Below are 14,058 nucleotides of genomic sequence, written 5' to 3' on the forward strand. Positions count from 1 at the left end.
CTTACATTACAGCCTTATTCTAAAATTGATTAAATATGTTTTTTCCTCATCAATCGACACACAATACCCCATAAACACAAAGCTTAAACAGGTTTTTAGACATTTCTGCAAATTTATAAAAATAATTCAAAAATACCTTATTTATATAAGTATTTAGACCCTTTGGTATGAGACTCGAAATTGAGTTTAAGTGCATCCTGTTCCCATTGATCATTCTTGAGGTGTTTCTACAACATGATTGGAGTCCACCTGTGGTAAATTCAACTGATTGGACATGATTTGGAAATGTACACACCTGTCTATATAAGGTCCCACAGTTGAAAGTGTATGTCAGAGAGCAAAAACCAAGCCATGAGGTCGAAGGAATTGTCCGTAGAGGTCCGAGACAGGATTGTGTCGAGGCACATATCTGGAGAAGTGTACCAAAAAATGTCTGCAGTATTGTAGGTCCCCAAGAACACAGTGGCCTCCATCATTCTTAAATGGAAGAAGTTTGGGACCACCAAGACTCTTCCAAGAGCTGGCCGTCTGGCCAAACTGAGCAATTGGGCTTGAAAGGCCTTGGTCAGGGAGGTGACCAAGAACCCGAGGGTCACTCTGACAGAGCTCCAAAGTTCCTCTGTGGAGATGGGAGAACGTTCCAGAAGGACAACCATCTCTGCAGCCCTCCACCAATCAGGCCTTTATGGTAGAGTGGGCAGATGGAAGCCACTTCTCAGTAAAAGGCACATGACAGCCCGCTTTGAGTTTGCCAAAAGGCATCTAAAGGACTCTCAGACCATGAGAAACAAGATTCTCTGGTCTGATGAAACCAAGATTGAACTCTTTGCCCTGAATGCCAAGCGTCACGTCTGGAGGAAACCTGGCAACATCCCTACGGTGAAGCATGGTGGTGGCAGCATCATGCTGTTGGGATGATTTTCAGAGGTAGGGACTGGGAGACTAGTCAGGTTCGAGGGATAGATGAACGGAGCAAAGTACAGAGAGATCCTTGATTTAAACCTGCTCCAGACAAACAGGCTTCGAGACAGCTTCTACCCCCAAGCCATAAGACTGATATATAGCCATAAGTCTGCTAAATACTGTAGTTAATTAATAGGGTCAGTGCATATAGTACAGGTAACTATCTTGCATTGACTCTATGCACACTCATAAGACTATACTGTATATACACACTATATACACTGACAGTCACACAAAACCCACACATTCACTACACACACACACAAATGCAGTACCAGTCATATGTCAAAGTGAAATTATGTTTTTTGAAATGTTTACAAAGTTAATTTGTGGAATTTCTTTGCTTCTTAAGGTGTTTGAGCCAGTCAGTTGTGTTTTGACAAGTTGGATGTGGTATACAGAAGATAGCCCTATTTGGTAAAAGACCAAGTCCATATTATGGCAAGAACAGCTGAAATAAGCAAAGAGAAACAAAATAAATTTCACAAATTCACTTTTAACAACGCACACCTGTTAATTGAAATGCATTCCAGGTGACTATCTCATGAAGCTGGTTGAGAGAATGCCAAGAGTGTACAAAGCTGTCATCAAGGCAAAGATCTGAAATATAAAATATATTTTGATTAGTTTAACACTTTTTTGGTTACTACATGATTCCATGTGTTATTTTATAGTTTTGATGTCTTCACTATTATTCTACAATGTAGAATATGTAAAAATAAAGAAAAACCCTGGAATGAGTATGTGTGCCCAAACTTTTGACTGATACTATATCTATATATATATATATATTTATATATTTATTTATGTATTTTATTCACAAAAGTAGTGCACCGGGCATTTAATAGTCCTGTATTAGTGAACCGATATGCAGCATGGGCAATTCCCCCCCCACCCCGCATTGGAGAAAGACATCGCAGCACCCCCTACTCCCAAACTACTTCCCCGCAGCTATGCTTTGAGGTACCCTGCTGAGGTTTGTACGTGATTACAGCTTATATATTCAGTATTCACCGCCTATTTCCATTTCACAGAGTTCCCCTTCCCACTTTTGAAATATCCATCAGTCATTTTGCTTCTGTTGTTTTGACAGAAAATATACACCACATCCACCTTGCAGCTTAGCATGCCATTTACAAACATTACTGTATGACTTTTAGAAATACTTAAACATGACTAAAACATTCCAAGCCGTTTCATTCACCCTTGTCCCTTGTGCTGTTACATCACATGAATGGTTCAGCTTCAGAGTAGCCTGCTTTCTTTCTTCATGTCATGACTGAAGTTATTTCAATAACACATGTTTTTAACACTCCTTGACATCATAATGACCTTCCACTCCTGCGCTGGATGGATTGAATCAGTGCGGCACTAACACAGGATAGTATAACGTGAGATGACGAGGCGGCAGGTAGCTTAGCGGTTAAGAACGTTGGGCCAGTAACGGTGGTTTGAATCCCCAAGCCAACTTGGCGAATCTGTCAAATCTGTCAATATGCCATTAAGCAAGGCACATAACACTAATTGCTCCTGAGTGTCTGCTAAATGACAAAAATGACAACAGCAAGCCGCTGCTATAGGGAATAGGCAGCCTCTAGGAGCCACGTGCCACTGAATGTGAACTTCTTAAAAGCCCCCATGCAGTCTTTTTCATTTATTGTATGTCTAATAAATCAGTGTGTGTGTTTATTTAATGAAAATAACTCAAAAATATATGTTTAACCCCCTAGAGTGGTTCCGCGGGCCGTGAAAATCGAATTAGCAGTTTTTTTTGTTGCATTGGATGCGTCTCAATTCACTGCCCTTCCGCAACTGCGGTGAAAGATGGCAGAGCTAGAGCGGTATTTGTCAAACCATGAGACATCCCGAGAATGTGTCTTCTCACGAAAACGTCTATAGCCTCTGAACGATTTGGCCTACAATCTCTTATGACCCCCCCCCCCGATGGAAAGATGAGACTCTCCTGAACACGTACATGTTGTTTTGTTCTAGGACGCCCACAAGTGTCTAGAGACTCGTCTAAAGTCGGTACAGCCAATATGCCATCTTCTGTCTGTAGCGAACAGTTTGTGCTACACACTAATATGACCCCTCTGTGGAAAAGTGAGTCTCCATTCAGCCACAAGAGCATTAGTAAAGTCGGGCACTAATGTTGGACGATTGGGTCTGGCTTGCAGTCGTCATAACAGTTGGGGTTGAGGTCAGGGCTTTGTGAAGGCCAGTCAAGTTCTTCCACACCGATCTCATCAAACTATTTCTGTATGGACCTCGATTTGGGCACAGGGGCATTATGATGCTGAAACAGGAAAGGGCCTTCCCCAAACTGTTGCCACAAAGTTGAAGCACAGAATGGTCTAGAATGTCATTGTATGCTGTAGCGTTAATATTTCCCTTCACTGGATCTAAGGGGCCTAGCCCGAACCATGAAAAACAGCCCCAGACCATTATTCGTCCTCCACCAAACTTTACAGTTGGCACTATGCATTCAGGCAGGTATTGTTCTCCTGTCATCCTCCAAACGGATGGGGATACGTGATTCATCACTCCAGAGAAGGCATTTCCACTGCTCCAGAGTCCAATGGCGGCGAACTTTACACCACTCCAGCAGACGCTTGGCATTGCGCAGGTTGATCTTAGGCTTGTGTGCGGCTGCTTGGCCATGGAAACCCATTCCATGAAGCTCCCGACGAACAGTTCTTGTGATGACGTTGCTTCGAAAGGCAGTTTGGAACTCGGTAGTGAGTGTTGCAACTCACTACTGAGCCGTTGTTGCTCCTAGACTTTTCCAATTCACAATAACAGCACTAACAGTTGACCGGGCAGCTCTAGCAGGGCACACATTTGACGAACTAACTTGTTGGAATCCTATGATGGTGATACGTTGAAAGTCACTGAGCTCTTCAGTACGTGCCATTCTACTGCCAATGTTTGTCTATGGAGATTGTATGGCTCTGAGCTCGATTTTATACACCTGTCAGCAACGTGTGGCTGAAATAGCCGAATCCACTAATTTGAAGAGGTGTCCACATACTTTTGGCCATGTAGTGTGGCTACACCCGAGGGTTAATAATTTATTTCCCTGATCCTCCATTTGCCATTGAAATGCTCAGTCTGATTGTGTGGGCATGTTGAAACAAATTGTTATATATTTATATACACAGCCCTGATTGGTGGATAGGATTGTCTAGAGCAGGTGTGGGCATTTGCAGTCCTCGAGAGCATGATTGGTGTCGCGGTTTTGCTCCAGCCCCAGCTAACACACCTGACTCCAATACTCTACTGATCATGATCTTCAGTTAAGAATGCAATTTGATTAATCAGCTGTGTTTGCTAGGGATGGAGAAAAAGTGTGACACCAATCAGGCCCTCAATGACTGGAGTGCTCTAGAGCACTCCACCCCCTGCTCTAGAGCCTACCCCGTTTAAGGTGTCGCCTAGCCGAACTCAGCTAGGCGAACTGAATGACTGTGCTCACATGCTCCCTTAAAAGACCTTCATCTCTCGTTGAATGACAACACTTAAATGAAAAATCCCTACACTGCAAAAATTGAAATCGAAACAAGATTAAATATCTTAAATCAAGGCAATATATGCTTGTTTTTTGTCTGACGAGATATTTCTTCTTACCAGGCAGTTTTTATGTTAGAGCATTTCACCAGTTTCAAGCTTTTTTTCCTTAATTATCTTAATAAGATAATATAACGTGTTACTGAGATTGCATTACTGGTTCTGAGTAACTTACCGTAATTTCCGGGCTATTGAGCGCACCTGAATATAAGCCGCACCCACTGAATTTAAAAAAATATATTATTTTGAACATAAATAAGCCGCACATGTCTATAAGCCGCAGGTGCCTACCGGTACATTGAAACAAATGAACTTTACACAGGCTTTAACGAAACACAGCTTGTAACAAAAATAAATAGGCTTTAACGAAACACGGCTTGTAACAAAAATAAATAGGCTTTAACGAAACACGGCTTGTAACAAAAATAAAACATTAGCCGTAAGCTTTAGTTGTCTTTTTGCACTGAGTCAATTCCTCACGCTGCTGTTTCCAACGTCTTATCATCGACTCATTAAGACCAAGCTCCCATGTAGCAGCTCTATTTCCTTTTCCAACAGCCAGATCAATCACCTTCAACTTGAAAGCTGCATCATATGCATTTCTCTGTGTCTTTGCCATGATGAGGGTGACAAAATGACTACCGTAATCAGAATGATGGGAAGTTTGAGAGCGCTCGATTTAATCTAAACAGTAAACAAAAAAGTTGTTTGACCTTAAGCCGTCCGGCAATTTCATTGGTCTAATGAAAGCTTCATGCCGCCAAAAAACTGAGCACGTCACAGAATGTGTTTTTTGGAGAGAAAAAAAATTGAAAGCGGGAAAAATCCATATATTATATTGTTTAAGCCGCGAGGTTCAAAGCGTGGGAAAAAAGTTGCGGCTTATAGTCCGGAAATTACGGTAATGCTTGAAACTAGAATTACCAGAATTATAAAGCTGTTTGATCAACACTGACAAGTACTAAACTGTGTTGTCAAAGTCAGAATTTCTTATTTCAGCACCTTTTCATCTCTTCACATATTACGAACAGATAATGACCAAATGGAATTCACTGTTTTATTGTCATCTTACACACAGGAAGGTAATCATGTAGACAAAATACAGTACAGAACAAAGACAGTACACTTTTCATATCTGGGGAACACAATATGAGTCATTTGAACTGTTGTACAATTCTATTACATCCCCAAGATGGTATTTGACTTGTGCATACGTTTGGCTCTTGTTGCTAATTGTGTAATAAGAGGTAAAATCAACCAGCTTTTCAGCATCCACTAACTCAGTGGCCTGTGCAAGGCGTGGGACCTCAACTTGATAAGCCATGACGTTTCTATCAAAGTGTCTAGTTTGACATGGTTGACATTCCAAACAATAAAGCCTAGAATCAACAAGAAATATGTTTTTGACCAGTCCAAATTCTGGCATATTACCATTCAGTACTTTGGCAAAGATCATGGACTTCTGAGTTATGTATTTATTACAATTTATTACAAGCCATTTGACTGATACAGCATGGTTTACTTCATTGAAACCTAGGAAGTCCCTCAATTTTCCACGTAAATATTGTAGATCTTTAACCTCTGATACAGGTCCCATCTCCCTTTCATTTGAAAAAATTGGGTGCGTTGAACTGTCAACATTTTGGCAGCTTTCATATATTTGGTTCTGATTGATCAAAGACTTGAAAATATTTTTAAAATTGAGCTTGGAAGCCCATTGTTTAAAGAAACAATGTTTCGACTTGAACCGCGTACACATACTGTATGTCTGACCATTGGACCCAATGACTTTATCTGTGATGGCAAATGTATCATATAATGGTGTTTAGGTGTAACATTGCGGTCTGGGAAAAGCTCCTTCCAATGCTTCAAATGATTTTCAATGAGTAACTTCAACCTAGACACAGTCGCAATGGAAAGAACAGGTGCAAATACTATCTGTACAATCTCTATTAGCTCAATTATCAGTTGTATATATACATTGACTTCCAAACGCTCCAAAACAAATGGCAATATCCTTAGCAGGACAAGCATTTGCCCAGATGACTGTTTTAGTTTACCGTCACTTGAGGTTAATGTACTAACATAAATTGGGGATGGGCGATCTCTAACATCTAGAGGGGAATAAGGGAAACCAAGAATAGCAGAATTCACTGAGTCCAGATCAATCTGTCCTGACACAACAAGATGATTCAAAACACATTTGATTTCCAATGGGGCTACGCCCTCCAGAATTACATGCTTAAGGTCTTGCGGAGTTTGTTGTATAATATCAAAGGCTGGGAATTCAACTAACTTGCTCCTTTTATTGATCCCGTATGTTGTTCTCAGGCTGACCAATCAACGACAAAGGGGCGTAGACTTCGGCTTGCCTCAAGAAAATGTTTTGTGTGCACAAACAGCCACATTTTTTTGTCATAATATATGCACAAACTGCTTCGGATGGAAGGCATGCGGACCCCTTTACCCCTTTACTGTAGGAGGATACATATGAAAATAAAAGATGACTGACTGGTCATTGGTCAGAATAATCAGATCAGATTGTGGTATTATGCTTTGGGACAAAAACTCCATCCCACCTGAACAGGCTCTTACACTAAAAGGGCATTATCATAATTTAGACAATTTCAGAGTGTTATTTCGACCTCGTAGTGTGGAAATATCATAACAAAAAACTACAAAATCTAGTTTTGGACTGCACTGCACCTTTAACATATTTAAACTCTGTGAATCCCTCATACCAATTATGCACTAAACTGCTTTCAACAGCGTCTCTCAAAGGAGCGATCCTGTGGTGTTGTGACTGCCACGCAACATTGCATCGTCAGTCATCACGGCTAAATGAAAAGGAGGTGCCGCTCTTCAAATCCACCCTCATATCCAGGGCACTCACTGATGCATCCGCAAAGTATTTCATGCTTTTGCAGTTGCAATTAGGCACTGGTTTCGCTTGATTCGCTTATATGAGCACAATCACACTTCAAGGTTTTGTCCCTGAATTGGAAATTAATTACAGTCGATCACGACTCTGGAAACATCCAGTTGTACTGCAGAGAATCACCTAGGAATACGTGACAAACACCAGATGTTCATGTCTCTTTGATGAGGTAGTGGTCTGCATGGGATGTACAGTATGGTCCACATCTGTGAGACATTGTAGCTCAATGTTACTGCATCCTTTCCTCTCAGGTTACTACAGAGTAGCTGTACAGTGAAACAGTTTCTGATTAGCAAGCTGCTGTCTCCTCTCATTCTAATCCATCCACAACAATGGACATCTACTTATCCCACGCCCAGTGTCTAACGGCATTGTGTCTCTCTCACAGCAGTATGTCATATCGATAGCAAAGCTAGGTTTTTTTGCTCCGATACAGCTCTTTCATAGCAGCTCGTTTGACTTAATTGTCTCAGTGTGAGAAATGTCTTGGCAGCAGAGCTAGTAACAGTACTTTGGCAACGGTCCTTGCTTCTGCCGCTTTATTATTATGCCCAGTGAAAAAGTGGAATTCTCCACCACTTGTGAAGGCTCTGTAGATTCATCATGTTAGCTTGGCCGTCTCACTCAGAAGGCTGCATTGGGCCAGGAAGTTTACCCCCAAGGAGGTGTAGGACAAGCCATCCCTATTAACCCCGTCTGTCCAAACAGGAAAGAACGCCATCCGTCAAGCAGACGATTCAATAATAATTTGATCATTTCATTGGAAATTATGGCGGCGGCCAGGCCTGCGCCTCAAGGTCCTCCTTCCCTCGTCCTAGGCCACAATCGTGTGCCAACTTCCTCTGCCATTTAGATCTGTGACAGAGATCATCATGAGAGCACTACTTTGTTAAAGTTAAAGTGCTTACTCTTGTTTTATCTGTTGGCGAGGGTTATATTTCTCTCATTTCAAATCAGACTATTTGGGTGTGATTTACTCACAGGTCGCATCCAAGAAATTTGCATGGGACATATTTAGACTATATTTCCCATCTGATAGTGAATGTGCGGTTCTGAGACTGGTGTTGTTATGGGCCAACTGTCTCTCTGACCTCTCTGGGACGTCTTCATCATTGTGCCTGAGGACAGGCTCCAGGTCTTGAGTCCTTCTGCAGTAGACCCAGGCAGAGTCAGGACTGCTATGTGGTGCGCTAAGGTGCAATAGCACCTAGCCAGTCACCTGCTTCTCCCTCCTCTTGTCCTGCTGCCCTGTAAAGTGTGTCAGCTCCTCCAGGTTTGATTGTAATTAGGACAGAGAGAGAGAGAGACAGATCCACAGGGTCCCACCGCCCCTCTCCTGTCCCCCAACCCCTGTCCAAGTCAGATGTCCGTGAACACAGCAGAACCTGTTCAGTACAAGGCACAGGCAGCACATCCTACTTTTAGAGCTCCACTTGGGAGACAGTATTTGGGGAGGTTAGTTGAGGTCATTGAGCAATGCTTCAACCAGTTCATCATCATCCCCTCTGTCTGGGTAGGGGATGCCACCTGGGTCGCATTCATTAGTGCACAACATAGCAAAATGTTTTGCAATGGAAAACTTAACAAATATTTATTGTTGGACAAATCCAGGTAGACCCCTATCCGTTTCAGCCTGTTTGCTTCCGTTTCGTTCCTAGTGAATACAACCCTGCTCAAGTGGACTGGAGTGTGTTATAGCCTAGTGGGTGTTGGTTAGTCAGACGATTGCGTATGAAGGTCACAATACAAGGACATGCCTTCAAGTCCCAGCTTTCATTTCATACTAACAAATAGCTAATGTATTTTCTCACCGCCAAATTCCATTGTATAATGGCAAAAGTGGAATGAGGTCAGGGCTGGCTTAGTCTATATACCGAACTGATGTATTTAGGGACCTATAAAAGGGGAGTACGCGTAGATGCTAATGATAACCGTCTTCTGGTAGAGATGGGAAAGGCTTTCCCATAAATCTTCCAAAATAAATGTTAACTATAAAGTAGCCTATGCCTACCTGGCAGAATGATATCATGATTATTTGCATCAATCCAGTGGTCTTTTGTTTTGCAAACTCAGCAATTACATGAGTGCTTACCGAACAACAGTGTCTTGCTGGTGTGCAGTTACATTAATGGGTAACTACACCCCAAAATTAAAATGTATTCGATTTTTCCCAGACCTCAAAAGTGGTCTTCTGATGAGGTCGCACGACCTCGCGGAAATCTAATTAACATAATGCAAAATCCCCATCAAAATCTGTATGGTTTAAGCTAGAGATGTGTTTTTTTGCATGGGCTGTGTCTCAATCCATCACATCCGCCGATATAGCCCTTCCGCATCTGTGGTGAAAGGTGGCTAGAGCGTGTTTGTCAGACCATGAGACATCCCAAAATTCTGTCTTCTCACGAAATGTCTGTAGCGTCCAAACGGTTTGACCTACATTATGACCACTCTATTGAAAGCTGAGACTCTCACGGACACTCTGGCATTCTCTGTTTTTTCATATGGCGCCCACAAGCCTCACAAGACTCATCTGAAGGTCCCCGGTACCAGTTCAAAAAATATGGAGATAGTTTAGTGCCTCAAATAAGGCGGTAAATACATGTAAAGAAATATATGTATTGTTTCCTGATCTTTCTTATATCTCTCAGATATCCTGTGCATTCGGAAAGTATTCAGACCCTTTGACTTTTTCCACATTTTATTACGTTACAGCAATCTACACACAATACCCCATAATGACAAAGCAAAACACATTTTTAGAAATTTGTGCATATTTAATTGCATATCACATTTACATAAGTATTCAGACCCTTTACTCAGTACTTTGTTGAAGCACCTTTGGCAGCGATTACAGCCTCAAGTCTTCCTGGGTATGACGCTACGAGCTTGGCACACATGTATTTCGGGAGTTTCTCGCATTCTTCTCTGCAGATTCTCTCAAGTTCTGTCAGGTTGGATGGGGAGCGTCGCTGCACAGCTGTTTTCAGGTCTCTCCAGAGATGTTCGATCGGGTTCAAGACCGGCCTCTGGCTGGGTCACTCAAAGACATTCAGAGACTTGTCCTGAAGCCACTCCTGCATTGTCTTGGTTGTGTGCTTAGGGTGGTTGTCCTGTTGGAAGGTGAACCTTCGCCCCAGTCTGAGGTCCTGAGCGCTCTGGAGCAGGTTTTCATCAAGGATTTCTCTGTACTTTGCTCCGTTCATCTATCCCTCGATCCTGACTTGTCTCCCAGTCCCTACCACTGAAAAACATCCCCACAGCATGATGCTGCCAACACCATGCTTCACCATAGGGATGGTGCCAGGTTTCCTCCAGACGTGACGCTTAGCATTCAGGCCAAAGAGTTCAATCTTGATTTCATCAGACCTTTAGGTGCCTTTTGGCAAACTCCAAGCAGGCTATCATGTGCCTTTTACTTGAGGAGTGGCCACTTTACCATAAAGGCCTGATTGGTGAAGTGCTGCATAGATGGTTGTCCACAGAGGAACTCTGGAGCTCTGTCAGAGTGACCATTGGGTTCTTGGTCATCTCCCTGACCAAGGCCCTTCTCCCCCGATTCAGTTTGGCCAGGCGGCTAGCTCTAGGAATAGTCTTGGTTCCAATCTTCTTCCATTTAAGAATGATGGAGGCCACTGTGTTCTTGGGGACCTTCAATGCTCCAGACATTTTTTGGTAACCTTCCCCAGATCTGTGCCTCGACACAATCCTGTCTCGGAGCGCTACGGACAATTCCTTCGACCCCATGGCTTGGATTTTGCTGTGGGACCTTATATAGACAGGTATGTGCCTTTCCAAATCATGTCCAATCAATTGAATTTACCACAAGTGGACTGAATACTTTCCGAATGCACTGTAGGACCATCACATCAGAACAAACTTTGTTTTGATTTTTTTTTGGTCTATCTGTTGTTCCATGTAGTGAATCTGTTATTCAATGCATTTCTATTGGCTAATAGTAGCAGTAATGCCAAATTCATTATTTAAAAAAAAATAATGTTTATACCTTAATGGTTCTAAAAATTCTAAATCAATATGAAATACAATAATGTAGGGGAATCAGGCAAAAATATAACTGATTTTATAGGGCCCTATGTATTGCATCAAATGCCTTTTAGTCACCAAGCCTATTGGCTTTACAAGAACTTTGAGGTCACACAGCCAGCTTAGCAGATTTCTGCTGACTTAAACCAACAACAATGTAAGCTACTCACAGTCGATATTGTTGTATGGTTTGGTAATACACCAAAGGTTAACGTCTTATACATTTTTAGCCACTAAAGTTCCTAAACAATTGTACTCTTTTTTTTTTTCTCCCGTCCAGGTGGTTGCATATCACTACTGCCAGGCTGACAACACCTACACCTGCCTGGTCCCAGAGTTTGTGCACAGTATCGCTGCCCTGCTGTGCAGAGCGCACCAGCTCACCGCCTATAGAGAGCTGCTGCTGAAGGATTCCTATCTACAGAGCATGCTCAGTCTGCGCTCCTGCGTCCAGGACCCAATGGCAGCCTTCCGCAGGGGCGTGTTGGAGCCGCTGGCCAACCTCCGCAAGGGTACGATGCTAAACTAGTTACACCTAGGTTCATTCATATCTGACTGTTGTCACTGGTGTTCATGGTCCAAAATTATGTCTTGAAAGTACACATTGAATCCATTCTATTATCTAGGCCTTCAGTGGTTCAAGGTTTCTGACAAGTGTATTATAACTGTAATTTAACTACAGGTTTGCTTAGATTACTTAAATCGCAAACAGCTACCCAAGGTCCCTTCAGAGACCATTTTCTGTGCTTTTCACTTCTTCCAGCCAGCTGAGATAAATTGGTTCCATTCCTTACACAAAGAACCTGAAATACCTGAGTTAAATGGGTTAAGTGCTGGCTGTACATAATCTGCGGGGACATTGTTAATTGCTTGGTGTAGGAGCTCTGCGTTTGCTTTGACAACATTGATTTGAATTGATGTTACACTAAATGGTTAGTATTACTTTGTTATTGTTGTCAGGGCAGAAGAATAGTGCCTCTCCAAGGAAGCGTAAACTTGGTGACGGATGCATCTCTCCGATACAGACAGACAGAAACATGACTATCTCAAGGTCAAGTCCGTTTTGCAAAGACAACACAACCCACTATTTTCCCTGCTCTGCAGTGAATCGATATGTTACTGCAGGAGCCTAAACAGATGATGTAGATATAGAAACCCAGTGTTGGAATGATGGAGATGGAAAAGAATGAGGATCAATGTGCAGCCAGGGCATGCAGCAGCTCTCCTGTGACGGGCCCCTCACAACTGCCCCCTGTTCTTTATTGAAATGAATGACCGTGTTTGATTGGGCTTGATATGGAGGGAAGTGTTGATTTGTCCACTCCATCACAATGATGGTGTGGGGGGGTTGAGACATCCCAGCAGGGAGGGGAGTTGAACTTTGCACATTTTCCTGTCATTTATATTTTAGCGTGTTTCTGATCACTGTGCAAAGCTGGATGTGAGGAGGAACACTAGGTTGTGTCCCAAATGGCACTCTATTTCCTATATAGTGCACTACTTATTGACAAGTAGCCTATGGTCAAAGTAGTGCACTATATAGGAAATAGAGTGCCATTTGGGATGCACACATGGGCCCCGTCGTTCCGCTGCTGTGAAAGCATGGCTTAGATACTGCAGTGAAGAAGAGCAGATCCCCGCTGCGGTCTCACCACAGAGCAGTTTAACGTACTGCACTGTCGATATGGCTGCGGACTAAAACACACTCATGTTCATTCATTACTGTGCTAGCTGTAGAGATGTGGGAGAATACCAGAGTAAACCATCTTAAGATGTGTTAATGCACCAGGCACTGCAGTGCAGAGAGATGTGATCTAAGTACAACGTTGTTTGTAGTTCTTTAAAGTGTGGTGTCCAACTATCTTACTCTCTTTCTCTGCTGTATGTTCAGTTCTTATTTTTACTGACACGTTTCTGGCAGCAGCTTGTATGTCTAGCTTAAATTTTATGAGAACAAACTCAAAAGAAAATGTTCTACTCCTCGGCAAAATGGCATGTTTGCAGTCGACTTGGCCTGAAAGATTTGTGAATTGTCGATTTGTTTCTTTCCACCATGTCTTCTCTACTGATGCGGGGTCGGGGTGTGTGTGTGGTGTGTGTGTGTGTGTGTGTGTGTGTGTGTGTGTGTGTGTGTGTGTGTGTGTGTGTGTGTGTGTGTGTGTGTGTGTGTGAGAGAGGAAGATTCCAGAAGAAGACCATATCATACTGATAGACGGGCTAAACGAGGCAGAGTTCCACAAGCCTGACTACGGAGACACCATCGCCTCCTTCATCACCAAGATAATCTCCAAGTTCCCCTCCTGGCTCAAACTGGTTGTTACTGTCCGAGTCAACCTACTGGTGAGTCTACATGTACACTCCTACTGTACGGTGTATGATTACAGAAAAGTTACCAAAATGTTGCAACTTAAGATGGTGTTATACTGTCCAAGTAATGTACAGTATGACTTAATGACAGAGATATTTTGTAATCTGCCTCTTTGTATATGTAGGGCGACAGGTAGCCTAGCGGTCAAGAGCTTTGGGCCAGTAAGCGAAAGGTCACTGGT

General features: G+C 42.7%; 1 protein-coding gene across 6 annotated transcripts in view; it reads left to right on the plus strand.

The window, feature by feature from the left end:
- Window positions 1–14,058, plus strand: part of LOC106586176 (protein TANC1) — a 285,715-nt gene that overhangs the window by 211,993 nt on the left and 59,664 nt on the right. For all 6 annotated transcript variants that reach the window (XM_082968891.1, XM_014173128.3, XM_014173131.3 and 3 more), the window contains 2 exons: window positions 11,790–12,021; window positions 13,683–13,849. In XM_082968891.1, the coding sequence (XP_082825017.1) occupies window positions 11,790–12,021; window positions 13,683–13,849 (399 nt within the window). The remainder of the gene's footprint in view (window positions 1–11,789; window positions 12,022–13,682; window positions 13,850–14,058) is intronic.

This window comes from Salmo salar, chromosome 25, assembly GCF_965601325.2.
Source record: "Salmo salar chromosome 25, fSalSal1, whole genome shotgun sequence".
NCBI lineage: Eukaryota > Metazoa > Chordata > Actinopteri > Salmoniformes > Salmonidae > Salmo > Salmo salar.